Source organism: Gopherus flavomarginatus, chromosome 3, assembly GCF_025201925.1.
Source record: "Gopherus flavomarginatus isolate rGopFla2 chromosome 3, rGopFla2.mat.asm, whole genome shotgun sequence".
NCBI classification, from domain to species: Eukaryota; Metazoa; Chordata; order Testudines; family Testudinidae; genus Gopherus; species Gopherus flavomarginatus.
The window spans coordinates 909,941-927,992 of NC_066619.1; the positions used below are offsets into that span (position 1 = coordinate 909,941).

At 55.3% G+C, this 18,052-nt stretch overlaps 1 protein-coding gene across 1 annotated transcript in view; it reads right to left on the reverse strand.

Annotated features, from left to right (window-relative positions):
• Positions 1-18,052, reverse strand: part of GBA2 (glucosylceramidase beta 2) — a 52,932-nt gene that overhangs the window by 15,762 nt on the left and 19,118 nt on the right. Inside the window, 6 exon segments of the mRNA XM_050943572.1 lie at positions 8,389-8,491; positions 9,092-9,217; positions 9,219-9,332; positions 12,568-12,786; positions 14,299-14,414; positions 16,439-16,530. Coding sequence (XP_050799529.1) covers positions 8,389-8,491; positions 9,092-9,217; positions 9,219-9,332; positions 12,568-12,786; positions 14,299-14,414; positions 16,439-16,530 — 770 coding nt within the window.

An 18,052-nucleotide genomic window follows, 5' to 3' on the forward strand; every position in this document is an offset into this window, starting at 1 on the left:
TACAAGGAAAGGCCAACCAGAGGCAACCCTGGCAACTGCAGGCCAGTAAGCCTGACCTCAGTGCCAGGCAAACGGGTTGAAACTACAGTAAAAAACCAGAATCGTCAGACACACAGATGAACACTATTTGTTGGGGAAAAGTCAACACAGCTTTTGAAAAAGGAATTCATGCCTCACCAATCTACTACAAGACTCACAGTGTCAACAAGCATGTGGACAAGGGGGATCCAGTGGATATAGTGTACTTGGACTTTCAGAAAGCCTTTGACAAGGTCCCTCGCCACAGGCTCTTACGCAAAGTAAGCAGTCATGGGATAAGAGGGAAGGTCCTTGCATGGATCAGTAACTGGTTAAAAGACAGGAAACAACAGGTAGGAACAAATGGTCAGGTTTCAGAATGGAGAGAGGTAAATAGTTGTGTCCCCCAGGGGTCTGTTCTGGGACCAGTCCTAATCAACATATTCATAAATGACCTGGAAATAGGGGTAAACAGTGAGGTGGCAAAATTTTCACATGATACAAAATTGCTCAAGACAGTTAAGACCCAGGCTGACTGTGAAGAGCTACAAAAGGATCTCACAAAACTGGGTGACTGGGCAACAAAATGGTAGATGAAATTCAATGTTGATAAATACAAAGTGATGTACATTGGAAAACATAATACCAACTAGCCATATAAAATGAGGGGGTCTATATTAGCTGTTACCAATCAAGAAAGATCTTGGAGTCACTGTGGATAGTTCTCTGAAAACATCCACTCAATGTGCAGCGGCAGCCAAAAAAGCAAATAGAACATTGGGAATTATTAGGAAAAAAAGAGAGAAAATATCATATTGCCTCTATATAAATCCATGGTACACCCACACCTTGAATACTGTGTGCAGATGTGGTTGCCCCATCTCAAAAAAGATCTATTGGAATTGGAAAAGGTTCAGAAAAGGGCAACAAAAATTATTAGAGGTATGGAACAGCTTCCATATGAGGAGAGATTAATAAAACTGGGACTTTCCACCTTGGAAAAGAGACAGCTAAAGTGGGATATGCTAGTGGTCTATAAATCATGAATGGTTTGGAGAAAGTAAATAAGGAAGTGTTATATAACAGGGTAAACAACATAAGAACCAGGGGTCACCCAATGAAATTAATAGGCAGCAGGTTTAAAATAAACAAAAGGAAGTGTTTCTTCACACATTGTACAACCTGTGGAACTTTTTGCCAGAGGATGTTGTGAAGGCCAAGACTATAGCAGGGTTCAAAAAAGAACTAGGTAAGTTCATGGAGGGTAGGTCCATCAATGGCTATTAGCCAGGATGGGCAGGGATGGTGTCCCTGGCCTCTGTTTGCCAGAAGCTCGGAATGGGTGACAGAGGATGGATCACTCGATGGTTACCTGTTCTGTTCATTCCCTCTGGGGCTCCTTGCATTGGCCACTGTCAGCAGACAAGATTTTGGGCTAGATGGCCCTTTGGTCTGACCCAGCGTGGCCACTGTTATGTTCTTTGTAGAAGCCATTGTTGGCAGACTCGATATGGGGCTAGATGGATCACTGGTCTGACGCAGTCTGGCCATTCTGATGTCACTCTTGACTTTGTCTTAAGTAACACACAGAAGCCAATTCAAGATGTGACAGCAGCTGACTCACTAAGTAACAGTGACCACAATCTAATTAGGCTCAACGTCCTGGGGAGAGGGAAGCACCACCGTGACAGTTCACAGAGCCTTAGTGAAATGCTCCTTTCTAGAAGGGCCTTAGCAGTAAAAGCAGAGGAAGTACAGTCCTTCGTGGTGCCACGGTTGCTACAAAAACCCAGCAGCAGAGGCTTCACAGACAGGCACCCTGCTGGCTAAACAGGGACTTGGCATGGAGCACATGGCCACAGACAGTGGCAAGGCTGAGAGGCTATTTGAGCCAAAGAGAAGCCCTTCAAAATTGGAACTCTGCCCAGTGAGGCGATAAATGGGCGCTGGAGTTACAGCAGGGCCCGTGCCAGAGGACAGCGCAGATTTGAAGACCCAGTCACTAAGGGTGATAAGATGGAGGTTACTGACTCATAACTCAAGTATCAGAGGGGTAGCCATGTTAGTCTGAATCCAATTATCCGATGAAGTGGGCATTCACCCACGAAAGCTCATGCTCCAATACGTCTGTTAGTCTATAAAGTGCCACAGGCCTGTCGCTGACTCATAGCTGGTGTTCTCCACATTGTCTGCATGCTCACACTGCTGGGCCTGCACAGGCCAGACATTGGAACCTTCCCGGAGCAGCACCACAGTGATCCTGTGCCCTCTCCCCACGACGGAGATTACAAATTGGACGTGGGCGCTCCCTGCCCCACAGCTCTGTCCACAGCCTCTGCAGTCACAGCACTGAGACTCGGGGGGGGGGGGGGGGGGGCGACACCTTCTCCTTTCTTCTGTGCACTTGCCAACTGATTTCAGCTGCTGCTCTGCTGCTTCCACTGGTATCCAGTAGATGATGCGGAATCTAAGTATATTTCCAGAGTTAATGAAAATCAGTTGTACTTCCATCATACCAGATATTTTCACGTCTGTAAAAGTCCTACAATCCAAATTATTTGGTGCAGGGCCAGGGGACCCTGATGATAAATATTCCCTTCCTGATGTGACAACAAACCCAGGACTGCAGGCAGACATTTCAAATTCCCCTTGGAGACACTAGGGAGATCTGTGTGCCACTCCTGCCTTAGCCAAGCAGGGACTGGTACAATTACATTGGCCTTGTCCTGATCTCTCTCTTTCCAATACTGCTGGGAAGTGGGGAACACATGGGACGGGATGGGCCCTGCCCCCTGTTAAGGATGAATGCATCTGAAATTGGATTCTTTGTCTCAAGCAAAATCAAGGTTCTTCCTGTCCCTGCTGGCAGCAAACATCTCTCTGGATCCCCCAAAGACATCTTGAAGTACTGGATCCTTCAGAGACCATTTGTGTGGCTGCATCAAATCTCTGCTGAGCTTGTCCACTTTGCTGTTCTCCTTGCCTGCTAGGTGAAGGCCTCTTGGGTAACCATTGGGTTGAATGTACCAGTCCCGTAGATCTACGGCTACCCTGCAAAGGTGAGATGAACAAGGCCTCCCTGCCTCAGGTAATACAGCATCGTCGTGTTGTGTGTAACACCTATTGCCGTCTCTCGTGTGTTCGTGGGTGAAAGGACCTCAGGCCAGGTAGACTGCTCTCAGTTCTAGCACAGGGAACGCTCCCTCTCTGTCGCTCCAGCCATCTCTCCCCACCAACTCCCTTAAGTGCTCTCCCCATCCTGTTGTGAGTGCACTGGAAGAGAATGTCAGTGTCAGCTGTCCCTCTGAGCGTGTTTTCTGTCTGAGCTCCCCACAGCACAGACGTCAGAATCCCTATGGAATATGAATTCTTCTGGGCATGCAGTCCTTGGCTGGGCTGTAATCCTAGCCCCACCACTCCGAGCCTGGCACAGGGGTGACGTATGGGACCAGCAATTTCAGATAAATAATCACCTTTGGAACAGGTTTCCGGTCAAATACCGGTACTGCAGTTGGAATAGTCTAAAACCTGCCTGTGGGCAGGAGAGCGCTGCTCTCTCTAGGGTCAGGCCTATGAAAGGAATGCTCTGAACAGCTGATGAAAGAGACATGTTCACAGTTATTAATCGACTTACATTGTGAAACAGGCCTCTAGCAGACATCCCTTAGCAAAACTTCCTTGACTAGTGTCTTCAGAAGCCAATTGCTCAAAAGCAGTTAAATAAAAACTTCTTAATGTCTTAGAAAAGCCACTACCATACAGAGGCGTTTTGTTAAGACTCTAGGAACCACTGAAAGCCCAAAGGGTAGAACCTGGTATTGGATGTGATCCTGTCCAATGGCAAACTGCAGGTATTTGCAATGTTTTGGTCCCCTCACACTATGAAAACACACCACCTCTCTACATCAAGGGCTGCAAACCAACCTTGACTTGAAAGATTATCTACTCTAGTGACACCATCATGGGACCCAATCACACCATCAGAGGCTCATTCACCTGCACATCTAGCAACGTGATATATGCCATCATGTGCCAGCAACGCCCCTCTGCCATTTACCTTGGCCAAACTGGACAGTCTCTATGTAAAAGGATACATGGACACAAATCAGACATCAGGAACGGTAACATACAAAAGCCAGTAGAGAACACTTCAATCTTCCTGGACACTCAATAACAGATTTAGAAGCCATCCTTCAACAAAAAAATCTTCAAAAACAGACTTCAAAGAGAAACTGCAGAGCTAGAATTCACTTGCAAACTTAATACCATCAATTTCGGCTTGAATAGGTCTGGGAGTGGCTGGCTCACTACAAAAGCAATTTTCCCTTTCTTGGTGTTGATACCTCCTTATCAATTATTGGGAGTGGACCACATCCACCCTGACTGAATTGGCCTTCAGCATTGGTTCTTCACTTGTAAGGAAACTCCCTTCTCTTCATGTGCCAGTGTATATTTATGCCTGTATCTGTAATTTTCACTCCATGCATCTGAAGAAGTGGGTTTTTTTACCCACAGAAGCTTATGCTCAAATAAATCTGTTAGTCTTTAAGGTGCCACCGGACGGCTCGTTGTTTTTGTGGATACAGACTAAAAGGGCTACCCCTCTGATACTTGACTTGAAAATGAGGGGAAGGGAGAGGCCAGGACTACCATACGGAAACTGAACTTTCTGATGTATGCATTAAGCTTCCTTAGGTCCAATATCTGATGGAGTCCTCCACCCTTCTTCAGTGTAAGGAAACATCTTGAATAAAACCCCAGATTCTTGTACTCCGTGTGAACCTCCTCGATTGCGCCTACTTCAAGAAGGGATTGAATTTCTATTCTTATCATAGTCTCACAGGAGGAGTCCCTGAGGAGAGAAAGGTGGGGAGGGAGGGTGTTGGGAGGGCCCTGAACTGAATAGTAAAACCTTTTTCTGTAATTTCTAAAATCCACTATTGTCCGGTGCACGCATGGAGGACGTGAGAAAGCTGACATTCAAAAAGGGAAGTACAGTTGTATCATTGAGTGGTTGGCAGATCTCAATCCTCACTTCTCAGATTTCCTAGAGAAGAGGAAATTGCAGAATGACTTGATGCCCTGAGTGGTTTAAAGACTTTCTCTGCTGCTGCTGAGAAGTTGCAGGTTTGTTGTTGTTGGTATGCTTGTCATCTTTGGGTATAGTAAGACAATAAAGATAATGGGAGTAAAACTGTTTGTGATGTATCTAAATGTTGGTTCCTGAAAGACTAAAACAGACTTAATGATCTTACTGTTGATCTTGTATCCTTTATCTTTCCTAAAACATCATTAATTTTGTCATTAAAAAGTCCATCTCCTTCACCTGGGGGATTTTCTATCTTAGATTTTCTCTCTGGTGAAAGAGCAGAATATCTCAGCCCCGCATATCTGCGAGGAGGAACTGCAGATGCAACTGATCTTGCCACTGAGTCACAAACATTGAGTGAAGCTCTTAGCCCATGTTCTGCCACACGCTGCCCTCCTATATTAATAGTCACCTGTCTTTGTCAGTCCTCGGGCAAAGACCTGGCCAAGACTTTTCCTCCTGAAAAGGAAATGGTAACGAGACACGATTGCTTGGTAGTTTGCCAGTTTCATACTAAGCGAGGCTGAATAACTTCCTTCCCAATGCATCCGTTCTTCTACTATCCTTGTCAGCAGCCACTGAGTGCGACAGGCTCTCTCTTGTTCTGTGTGTTGCTGCTGCCATTACTATCGGCTCAGGAGGAGGCTGAGTGGGAAATCGCTACAAACCCTCACAGGGAAACCGACATCATTGACCCAGCTTTCCTTGCAGGTGACTGACATGAGGCTGGACTAGCCCACACAGCCTCTGCTGCTTGCCACAAACCATCCAGACTAGAAAGACTTTGACCACTGAACTTGAACCCAGACTGACGGGTGTGACGAAGTGGGGCTGTTCTTAATGTTTCCTCTGAACACTGTGTGGGTGCCTCAGTTTCCCCTATGCAGTTCTTAAGTCTCTAGGTGGTGGGATAAAGGCCAGTGTGCATAAATGGCCGACACTCTGTCTCCTGGCAACTAATGGCCAGGCCCTTCCCCCCTGCAAGGGGATGCTAAAGGTGTGGGAGACAAAGATGTCGGGTGACCTCCTGGCCCGGGAAAGAGACAAAGCCCAGAGAGGAGGGGCTGGAGGGGGTTGTTAGTCTGGAGCTGGCTGGGGACGAGGAGTGAAGTGCAGATGTGGGGGTCTGGCTCATGCCCCCCAGAATGGACCTGGCCGAAGGGTCCGGTTCGCTGTACCTACAAGCTGTTTTAGACCCTGTTCCTGTCATCGAATAAACCTCTGTGTTACTGGCTGGCTGAGAGTCATGTCTGACTGCAAAGTTGGGGTGCAGGACCCTGTGGCTTCCTCAGGACCCTGCTGGGGCAGGCTCGCTGTGGGAAGCACACAGACGGGCAGAGGATGCTGAATGCTCCAAGGAGAGTGAAGCCGTGTGAGCTTCTTGCCCTGAACAAGTCTGCTCCAAGGGAGAGGAGGCTCCCCAAAGTCCTGCCTGGCTTTGTGGGGAGCAGTTCCAGAGCATCGCCCGGGGACTCCGTGACAACGGGAAGTTTAGCCTATCTACAAGGGCTTGAAATTGAAATGTCTGCTCAGATGGAGGGACAGCTGCAGTGTAGACGTGCACAGCACCAAAAGGAGCGTAGATACGCACGAACAGTGTCTCTTGTTCTGCTGCAAGCCCTAAATCACGTGAAATGCTTATATACCAGCAAAAACACATGAAGGACTGTAGCAAAGAGGTGTGGCCGTTCTTAGAGACTGACAATAAGGGACAGCTGGACACACATTAGATTTGGAGGAGAAGGGACTTTGTTGGTTTTCACTGTAAATAATTGTGACATAGGAATTGTATGACACAAAGATGAAGGAACACCGAAAGATATAAAACAGGGAGTAACTTTGAAAGGAGGACATTCTAATTAACAGTGTGGGCTAATCCGGAAATACAGTCCTTGAAATGAACCAAACATACAAAGCCTTGATCAGAAAAGCACTGAAGAAATGTGTTATACACGCCCGCCATCTACTGGACACCAATGGAAGCAGCAGAGCAACAGCTGAAATCAGTTGGCAAGTGCCCATGAGAAATGAGAACGTGCCCCTCTAACAAACCCTGGAATCAGGGTATATAAAACTGAGGTCACCATGTGGGACCCCCAGAGCTCAGTGAACCCCCGAGACAGCCTCTCCCCTCATCCAGAGTCACAGGACCAAGAGGTGACAGAACCTGCAAAGCAGCTGCAAAATGGACATCCAGAGCAGCCATGTGGAGGGGTTCCAGGGTTAATGGCGTAACACTCTGCACCCCAGGGGAGTGCCCTGTAACCCCTATATTCATCATTTGTATATAACTGTGACATTGCATATAAAGCCTCCCTTGTAAGGTATCAAGGGAAAGGCTATGATCTGCTGAAACCCACTGTTCCATCAACATGTGCGTATTATTCATGCTTATGAGGTTATGAGAATTGTGTTGTATGGTGGCCACTAAACATGCTGTGGGTTTGGGAAGCGATAGATACTAGCTCTCCAAAGACAATAACTGGGGGGATAAACAACGTCCGGGCGACTGAACTGTTGATCACATACTGATGTGTTTCCGGATGAACTGTTGATTGACTGAGAATAACCAAGTGCCTGACTGAACACTGTTCATGCTAAAAGTTGATGTGAAAAGAACCTAGCACGAAATTAGCACGCTAGTGTTCCCTGGGCTCAATTTAAAGGGATTAACCTATTAGATTCTAGTCGAAGATTGGCTGGAACATTTAGACAACTGGCAAATCTAGTTTATTTGATGTCACCTTTAAAATTTGACCAGCATCTCAACAAGTTCATAAAATGGACCCTTTCATCCTTACAGTGATTTAAACAGATAGCAAGGAGGTGCCTTCGGAGGCACAAGGAACCAGCTGGAGAATATTCTAATGCCTTTTTGGAATGTCTGCTCCCCCTCTCTCAGAGCACAAGAACAAGGGGATATTCAATGATATTCAAAGTCTGAAAATTCACACCCAATCAAAGGAAATGCATGTCCACACAGTGCACAATTAGCCCATGGAACTCTCTGCCACAGGAAGTTGTTGAGGCCAAGAACTTAGCATGAGACAAAGAGAGAAGATGGAGATTTCTATGGCCAACAAGACTACCCAGCGCGATCATACCAGGGATATTAAACCTCCGGCTTCAGGGTTTAAACCACTATCAGAGAGCAGGATGAGCTCTTTGTGGGAGGCCAATTATCCCACAGCAGCTACTGCGGAGTCAGTACTGAGCTAGGTGGGCCTCGGGTCAGAACCAGTTTCTGCTCAGAAAGTTACCTGGACCATGCATCACCTCACCTGCCGGGGAGTCCAGCCTGCCGTCCTGAAGGAGGTCTTGCCACACTGCCTGCCCTGTGCCAGCGGGGTTGAACGCTGTGAAGTGGGTCACTCCTGTGCCAGCCTAGCGGAGGAAGAGAAGGACGCGGTAAATCTAGGGGAGCCGTTCATTTCTAGCAGCAGGGTTAGCACCTGCTGGATGACTGAGCCCTGGCCCCTGGCAGCGTTCAGAACTGGATGTCCTGCCCTGGTAACACACTGGCCTCAACTCTGTACCCACCATCAATCCCAGCTCCCCTTGCACCCCAGGGACCTGCAGGCCCAGGTCTTACCCAACCCCTAGCCTACAGAGGGGATGTGAGGGGGCAAGAGCCCTTTAGAGCCTACACCTCACCTTCCTGCCCTCCCTGCAACTGGGGCCGACACTAGGGCCCCAGAGCCCAGGGCCTCCCAATGGCCACAGCCCCACCTGGTGTAAACGCACCCCATCCACACTTCACTGGCTCCCGAGCGGCTGCAGAGCAAATTCCAAAGCCCAGCTCTTAAGCTCCAAGGCTGGGGCCTGCAGCAGCTGCCCACAGATATGGCTGTAGTTGGAGAGTCAGGTGCTGGGATCAGGAAAGGGCAGACTGAGGGGCACAAACCTCCCCAGAACCCAAATCCTGCAGGTGTCAAGCCTCTGCCAGCAGAGACAGACGCGCGTGCTCCCCAGCCTGCCCTCTACCTGCTCCTTGGCAGAGATGGCGAGGGTGTAGGGGTTCATGGGGCTGGAGTGATGCAGCAGGACTCCCGAGACCCGTGCGCCCTCCTTCTCCAGGCTGAAGGGCTCATTCCAGTGGCCCCCCCCTCTTGTCCTCCTTGGTGCCCATGCCATTCCGCAGGGTGAGCATGATGGAGACGTCCACGGCCTCGTCACTGCCATTCTCCAGCTCCCAGACGAACACTCCCACGGGCAGGCTGGTGTCCTGGGGAAACAGACACCAGGTGCGCGCAGCTCAGAGCCTGCCAGGCAAACGGCTCAGAGCATCCCGTCCCTGCACCACGAGGAGCTGGCTGGGCCGCGCCGCTGCAAGGGGAGCAACGGGGCCGATGCAGCAAGGCCTGGGGACTCCTTTGCTATAGCGAGTGGCGGAGGGCTCAGGGCCCAGAGCACAGGGCTCCAGTGCTGCAGGACAGCTCTGCACCAAGCAGCACCAGGAACACATGCCCATGGTGCTGGAAACAAAGAGGTAAAGGCCCTGAGGGCGACTGGTGCGCCTGGAGCCATTAAACCAAAGCGCTCTGGGGGCAGTGCCGGGACAGGTACATCAGTAGGGCAGCCTCACGCTCACACACGGGCTGACTCAAGGCTGGGCCAGCGAGGACAGGCAGGGAGCTAGGCAGCCTCACGCCCACGCACGGGGCTGACCCGAGGTGGGGCTGGCGAGGACAGGCCGGGAGCCAGGCAGCCTCACGCCCACGCATAGGGGCTGACCCGAGGCTGGGCCGGCGAGGACAGGCCGGGAGCTAGGAAGCCTCACGCCCACGCACGGGGCTGACCCGAGGCTGGGCCGGCGAGGACAGGCCGGGAGCTGGGCTGACCCTAGGCTGGGCCGGCGAGGACAGGCCGGGAGCTAGGCAGCCTCACGCCCACGCACGGGGCTGACCCGAGGCTGGGCTGGCGAGGACAGGCCGGGAGCTGGGCTGACCCTAGGCTGGGCCGGCGAGGACAGGCCGGGAGCTAGGCAGCCTCACGCCCACGCACGGGGCTGACCCGAGGCTGGGCCGGCGAGGACAGGCCGGGAGCTAGGAAGCCTCACGCCCATGCACGGGGCTGACCCGAGGCTGGGCCGGCGAGGACAGGCAGGGAGCTGGGCTGACCCTAGGCTAGGCCGGCGAGGACAGGCCAGGAGCTAGGCAGCCTCACGCCCACGCACGGGGCTGACCCGAGGCTGGGCCGGCGAGGACAGGCAGGGAGCTGGGCTGACCCTAGGCTGGGCCGGCGAGGACAGGCCGGGAGCTAGGCAGCCTCACGCCCACGCACGGGGCTGACCCGAGGCTGGGCCGGCGAGGACAGGCCGGGAGCTAGGCAGCCTCACGCCCATGCATAGGGCTGACCCGAGGCTGGGCCGGCGAGGACAGGCCTGGAGCTAGGCAGCGCTCAGCTGCATTACACATGGGGCTGCATCAACGGCTGCCTGCACTTGCGGGGAATTGGGGGAAATCACACTCCTTCTGCGGCAGCTTCCCCGGCCTGGGGAGCAGCTGGACCTGAGCGATTCCAGCTAATCAACAGCATCGCTGCTGAAGTCTCCTGTGGCGAGGGTGAGCTGGGCTGGGGCCCAGCTGAGACTGGCCATGGGGAGGGGAGGGCAGCCAGAAGCTGTTGGGAGCATACCCTGGGGCAGGACAGTCAAACACCCCCATGGGCTAACAACAGTGGCATCAGGCCCCCTCTGCGGGGGCAGCGCCAGAGACAACGCCCTGGAGCCTCTGCAGCCCCAGACACAGGCAGCTGGGCAGCGAGGCTGGGCCATAGCCCAATGGGAAGAGGGCTGTATCTAGGTCAGGGACAGGCACCAGGAACAGGTAAAAAGGGGAGCTCAAAGGGTCTGAAACAGCAGAGCAAAAAGGGGACAGGCGGGTGAGAACTGCCGGAGAAAAAACCTTGGGGTGCGAGACTTCACAGGGGGCCCTGCCCTGTCACACTCCCCTCTGGCAGGAGGGGCAAACTGGAGGGGAACAGAACATGAGATAGAAATGAGGAAGGAAGAAAGCCCCGCAGTTGTGAGCCAAGCAGCCCTCACCCCAGCCCGGCCGCATTCCTGCCTTGCTGGGGAAGCCCCAGAACTAACCGGCTTTGGCAGCTTACCAGCCGACCACCTTGCTGGAGTGCTGTCTCCCCTTCTCACTCGTCTGGCCAGTCCGACTCAACTCCCTGGGCCAGGGTCTGAGCCCTTCCCTGAGGCTCTGTAACACCCACCGCCCCGAGGTGCTGCTGTATGACACGCAAGCTCGTAGAGGCTGCCAGATGGGGCCTGGCTCATCTAGTCCAGTATCCTGGACCAAGCAGCAGATGGTCTATGTAACGCGACTGCCTGAGCTAGGAGACCCAGTTCCATCAGCCACAGGCTGCTGCAGACTCAACCCTCCATCCGGTGCAGCATCACGCCGTCTCAGGCTGTGATAATCTGCCTGGAGGAAGCCTCTTCCCCTAAATCCTGGAGCAGGAGCATTTATAGCATTTAATTTTGTAACACTGGACGTTGTTACCGATATGAATGTCCAATCCCGCCTTGAATCCTGCTGAGCTCTTGGTCCCAGCACCATCCAGTGGCAGTGAGTTTCACAGGATAATTGCACAACACGTTGGAAAGCATTTCCTTTTATCCATTGTGAATGTGTACTCGTTCCTCGGCTATGAGACAGGGCGAGCAGATGCTTCTGCTGCACCTTCCCCTCCCCGTCATTCTTCTGTGATTTCATCTCCCCCACCCTGATTCAGCTACACTCAAGGGCAACGGCCCCTGCCATCCAATCTCTCTCTGCTGGAGACCATTCTCTGTTCTCGCTGCCCATCGCTGACCCTCCCCCCCCATTCTGTTTATAAAGGAACAACGGCCCCTGCACACAGCCGGGTACCTGCAGCAGGGAGCAGGGCAGACCAGCCCATCACTCCCACTCCACTCCAGCTTTGGGAGAACACAGCCCAGCTGGCTGGAGCCTGTCAGTGCAGCTTTCCCCAGGCAGGTTTCCAACTCTCACCTCTCACCCAGAGTCCTCAGGAACTTCCCAGCCACTCTATGCCTTATCTTCTATCTGGGACTGATAACCAGGGCCAAAGACCAGGCAGAGCTACTGCGAGGCCACAGGGCAGGGCGAGGCAATGGAGTGATAAGCAGAGGTGGATAAGGAAACACCTGCTGGTGACAGGATGAGAGGGATCTGGGTCATGGCAGGATGGAGGCTTCTCCCATGCCATACTCCAAAGCACTAGTCCTGCTGCCCAGGCTGTGTCTGAGACCATCCCCCAGGCACCAGGCCTGCTGCTTTATCTGCCAGCTGGGAACTCCAGGCTCCATTCCCAATACCTTGTGTCGCTCTGCACTGTCCCTCTGGTCGAGGCCAGGAGAAGCAGGCCCCCCATGATGAGGACAGTGACTATGCTGGGTAAGGCCCTGCCAGAGGCAGGGATGAAGGCTGAAGAAGGGGGAACCTCACCTGGTAGTTGTGTGGGATGATCGGGCTGACCTGCCGGCAGGTGAGCACCACGTCCTGCCCAGGGAGCTGGTAGACCGTCCAGGCCCGAGGGTACAGGGCATGGTAGAAGGCGTAGTGGCTGCAGTAGCCCCAGTTCCAGCCCTGCAGCACGCTGGGTCTCTCCACAGACAGGACCTGCTGGTAAACGGTCCGTCCCTTCCGGCGCAAGCAGACGGTGAACTGGGAGAGGAGGAGAGCACAGAGCACTGCGATGGGAACGCTGGGCAGCCGCCCCGAGAGCCGGGACTGTTTCAACTCCGGCAGCAGAACCCTCCCAGCACTGGCTGCCCGGGGCAGCTCAAAGAGCTGGATTTGACCTATAGGCCCTAAATGACCCGAGTCCTGCTCACCCCACAGACCATCCGTCTCCCTGGGCAGCCACTCACCAGCCCTAGGTTGGCTCATAGGGGTGGGTGGCCGGGCTCTCACAGGGAGGAACGAAGGCCCAGAGTGCATTCATAGGGAGGCTGCCCAAAAGATCTGAGCATGGGCCAGCCAACCCAGGCCTCAGGAGGGACCCTGCACCAGAGGGAACAAAGTCATGCTGGAGGCGGCAGAGGAGCCACCAGAACCTCGAGGGAAGAGCTCACTGAAAATAGGAGCACTGGGAACCTGCATCCAGCCGCTACATGGCTGCTTAGCTTGCTGAGGCTGCACAGAACACAAATCAGATGAATCACTTCTGCAGACAGCCTCCCACCCGGCCGGCTCCCAGCACGGCTGTGTCCTGCTGGCACTGGGGGGCACGGAGCTGCTGCAGCCGCCCTCACTCCTGCTGCTGTGCAGGTGAGGCTCTGAAAGCTTGGTCCTGTGCCAGGGTCAGCGCCTCAGGCCTGTGTGCAGGCAGCTCATTGTGGGTTTTATAGGATGCGTCAGCTCTATTGCAAAGCCGTAACATTGAGCTGCTGATGAGGCGTGCTCCACAAAGAGCCCTTGGCCCCTTTCCCGGGCATTGGGGCCTTCACTCCAGCATCTCGGCTCAGCCCCAACTCGGCTGAGCCCACTCTGCCTGTCCAGCCAACTCTGCAGTCCCAGGGGCCATGGCAGAGGCTCCCAGGCCAGCCCCAGATCCTGTTGTGACTCCTCTGCCAGCCCATGGGGTCAGATTAGGACAGGAGTGAAAGGAACTGGCAGTACCGGGTGGGGCTGCAGCACATCCCCCCGTGTCCCATCCTGGGCAGGCTCCATGCTCACTAGCCCTGAAGCCCTGTGCAGTCCGGGCCGCTCAGGACCCCAGGCTCCCAGCCCCTCCCATTGCTGTGCTGATCTGTCACTCGCTCGCTGCTGACGTCACCCTGACAGAATAATTGGCAAATGTGGTCCCTGAGCGGCTGTGTGAGGAGCGAACGACCCAGGGCTGGGCAGCAGCGACCCTGCCGGCATGACTGCTGGGAGCCGCTCCATGGCCCATGCTGCCAGAACTACGCGTTTCTCTCGGCCTCCTCCTCTACCTCATTGCACAGTGCTGATTAGCAGCTGCCACGTTCCACCTCAGAGGTGGCTGCATGGCAGTAGGGGGTGGGATGGAGCCATGCCCACACTTCCTTTCCTTACCCCTGGGTGCAGAGGGGAAACTGGGCCTTCGGGCTGCACTGCCTAACGTGGATAATGCGCCAAACTCCGCGGAGGAAAGGGCTTGCCAGGGGACCAGGCGGGAGGATGCCACAGCCTGCGATGCAAACACACACCCACCTGGTCTGCTACGACTGTCTTATAGTGGTACACTCCGGGATTCAACTGCCATCGACAGAACTCTCCCCGCCAGCCTCGTGTGATGGTACCTCCCCCAAACCCACCCAGCGGGCACCCTGTTAGAGAGACAAAACAGCAGATTCACTTCTTCCTGCAGGAGCCTGGCACGAGAGAGGGGCTAGCGGGACTTGGGAGCACATGCACGGTGCAGGGGAGGCTGAGCTCCACTCAGTCCACCCCCAGGGTAACCCCCCGCAGCACCTGCCCCTTGGGATAACCCTCACAGCATCCACCCACCTCACAGCACCTGCCCCCAGGGGACCCCTTACAGCACCCGCCTGTCCCATAACACCTGCCCCCAGGGTACCCCCTGCAGCACCTGCCCCTTGGGATAACCCTCACAGCATCCACCCACTCCACAGCACCTGCCCCCAGGGTACCCCCTGCAGCACCCGCCTGTCCCATAACACCTGCCCCCAGGGTACCTCCTGCAGCACCTGCCCCTTGGGATAACCCTCACAGCATCCACCCACCCCACAGCACCTGCCTCCAGGGTACCCCCTGCAGCACCCACCTGTCCCATAACACCTGCCCCCAGGGTACCCTCTGCAGCACCCACCTGTCCCGTAACACCTGCCCCCCAGGGGATCCCCTGCAGCACCCACCTGTCCCATAACAGCTGACCCCAGGGTACCCCCTGCAGCACCTGCCTGCCCTGCAGCACCTTCCCCCTGGGAGAACCCTCACAGCATCCACTCACCCCACAGCACCTGCCCCCAGGGGACCCTCTGCAGCACCCACCTGTCCCATAACACCTGCCACCAGGGTACCTCCTGCAGCACCTGCCTGCCCCGCAGCACCTGCCCCCAGGGTACCTCCTGCAGCACCCATCTGTCCCGTAACACCTGCCCCAGGGTACCTCCTATAGCACCCGCCTGTCCCATAACACCTGCCCCCAGGGTACCTCCTGCAACACCTGCCCCCAGGATACCTCCTGCAATACCTGCCTGCCCCGCAGCACCTGCCCCCCAGGGGACCCCCTACAGCACCCACCTGTCCCGTAACACCTGCCCCCAGGGTACCTCCTGCAGCACCTGCCTGTCCCATAACACCTGCCACCAGGGTACCTCCTGCAGCACCTGCCTGCCCTGCAGCACCTGCCCCCTGGGAGAACCCTCACAGAACCCACCTGCCCCGCGGCATCGACCCTGCAGCATCTGCCCCCAGGGTACCTCCTGCAGCACCTGCCTGCCCCGCAACATCTGCCCCCAGGGTAACCCCCCGCAGCACCTGCCCCTTGGGATAACCCTCACAGCATCCACTCACCTCACAGCACCTGCCCCCAGGGTACCCTCTGCAGCACCCACCTGTCCCGTAACACCTGCCACCAGGGTACCTCCTGCAGCACGTGCCTGCCCTGCAGCAGCTGCCTGCCACACAGCACCTGCCCCCCAGGGGACCCTCTGCAGCACCCACCTGTCCTGTAACACCTGCCCCCCAGGGTACCTCCTGCAGCACCTGCGTGTCCCATAACACCTGCCCCCAGGGTACCTCCTGCAGCACCTGCCTGCCCCGCAGCACCGCCCCCCAGGGGACCCCCTGCAGCACCCACCTGACCCACCACACCTGATCCCTCTGGTAACCCTCACAGCACTCACCCACCCCACAGCATCCACCCTATAGCAGCCACCCGCACCACAGCACCTGCCCCCTAGGGTAATCCCCACAGCACCTGCCCCAGCACCCACCTCCAGGGATGACCTCCACAGCACCCGCCCCCCGGGGATAACCCCCACAGCACCCGCCCCCCGGGGATAACCCCCACAGCACCTGCCCCCTCTGGTAGCCCCCGCAGCCCCCACTCGCACTCAGGGTTACCCACAGAACTCACCTGCCTTGCCATGTGCCCCCCACCCGGGGTAGCCCCACAGCAGCAGCCTTGGTGTGTCTCCTGTTCTGTCCACACCAGCATCCCCCCATCCACAACTGCCTCCTCTAAACCTTCAGCCCTGGGGGAACCGTGGCATCTTCCCACCTGCCTCCCCGAACCTCAGGCCCCAGGAGACTCCAGCCAGCTTCAGTGCACCAGAGCGACCCTACTCCCCCCCACGGGGCCCTCCTGGGTGGGTTGGCAGCTCACCGTAGATCTGACGCAGGGGGAGCGGGTTGAACAGGTCGATGACGGGACACTTCTTCTCCACGTGTGTCTTCCTGTACCACCACCGCAAATATCTGCTGAGGGGAAGGGAGACCTGAGAAGGGCCCCAGCGGGTCATGGCCCCAGCCCGCCCAAGGGGAAGGGAACACAAGGGGCCCTGGGCAAACTTGCCCAGGCCCAATGTGGGGAACGAGTCGGCTGGGGTCCCAAGCAGCCTGACAGGTCAGACCGCAGCACAGCACGTGGCAGGATCACACCACGCACTCGAAAGGCACTGTCTGGCCAAGTGAGACACACCCCACAGCCCCAGGGCAGGGCAAAACCAAGCACCACCCTCCTCCCGTCCCCCACAAGACCAGAGCCAAGGCTGGAGAGCGCAGTGCTAGGAAGGAGGCAGGAGGGCCTTGGTAGCGTGGGGCAAGTGCTGAGCCGCCGAGAGAAGGGAAACAAGCCCAGAGCCCGCAGGAGGGAGGAGTCGTCGCCGGCTGAGAACACACAGAAGAAGTGATCAGGGCAAGAGGAGAACTGTGAGGAGACCAGGGTACAGAGGCCAAGGGAGGACGTAGGGAGCAGCCAACAGGTCAAGAAGCATGATGGAGCCTTGGGATGAAAGGGAGATGAGGCAGCTGTTGGAGAGGCTGTTTCCAGCCTGGTGCCTCCATTGTCATTATTACCTCAGAGATTCCAAAGCCAGAAGGGACAATTGAGATTGTCTAGTCTGACCCCTGCATGGCACAGGGCCTAGGACCGGTCCAACACCCAGCACGGAACAGGGCCTGGGACCGGTCCAACACCCAGCACGGAACAGGGCCTGGGACCGGTCCGAGCCCCCTGCACGGAACAGGGCCTGGGACTGGTCCGAGCCCCCTGCACGGAACAGGGCCTGAGCCTGGGACCGGTCCGAGCCCCCCGCACGGCACAGGGCCTGAGCCTGAGCCTGGACCTGGGCCCGGTCTGAGCCCCCCGCACGGCACAGGGCCTGGGCCCGGTCCGATCCCTGCACGGTACAGGCCCTAGGATCGGTCCGACCCCCTGCACGGCACAGGTCCTAGGACTGGTCCAACCCCCTGCACGGCCCAGGCCAGAAAACTTCCCCAAAATAATTCCCAGAGCAGATGTTTTAGAAAAACATTCCAACTTGGTTTAAAAGTTGCCAGTGATGGAGACTCCACAACCACCTTTGGTCAGCTGTTCTAATGGTTAATTACCCTCCCTGTCAAAAAAGTACCCCTGATTTCCTGTCTGAAGTTGTCTAGCTTCAGCTTTCAGCCACTGGATCATATTGTATCTGTCTCTACTAGAGGAGCAAAGAATCCTGTGGCACCTTATAGACTAACAGACATTTTGGAGCATGAGCTTTCGTGGGTGATACCCACTTCGTCAGATGCATGTAGTGGAAATTTCCAGGGGCAGGTATATATATGCAGGCAAGCTAGAGATAATGAGGTAGTTCAATCAGGGAGGATGAGGCCCTTTTCTAGCAGTTGAGGGGTGAAAACCAAGGGAGGAGAAACTGGTTTTGTAATTGGCAAGCCATTCACAGTAGGAGGCTTAGACGTGTACCCAGAAGCCTCCTACTGCAAGACAAACCCAAGA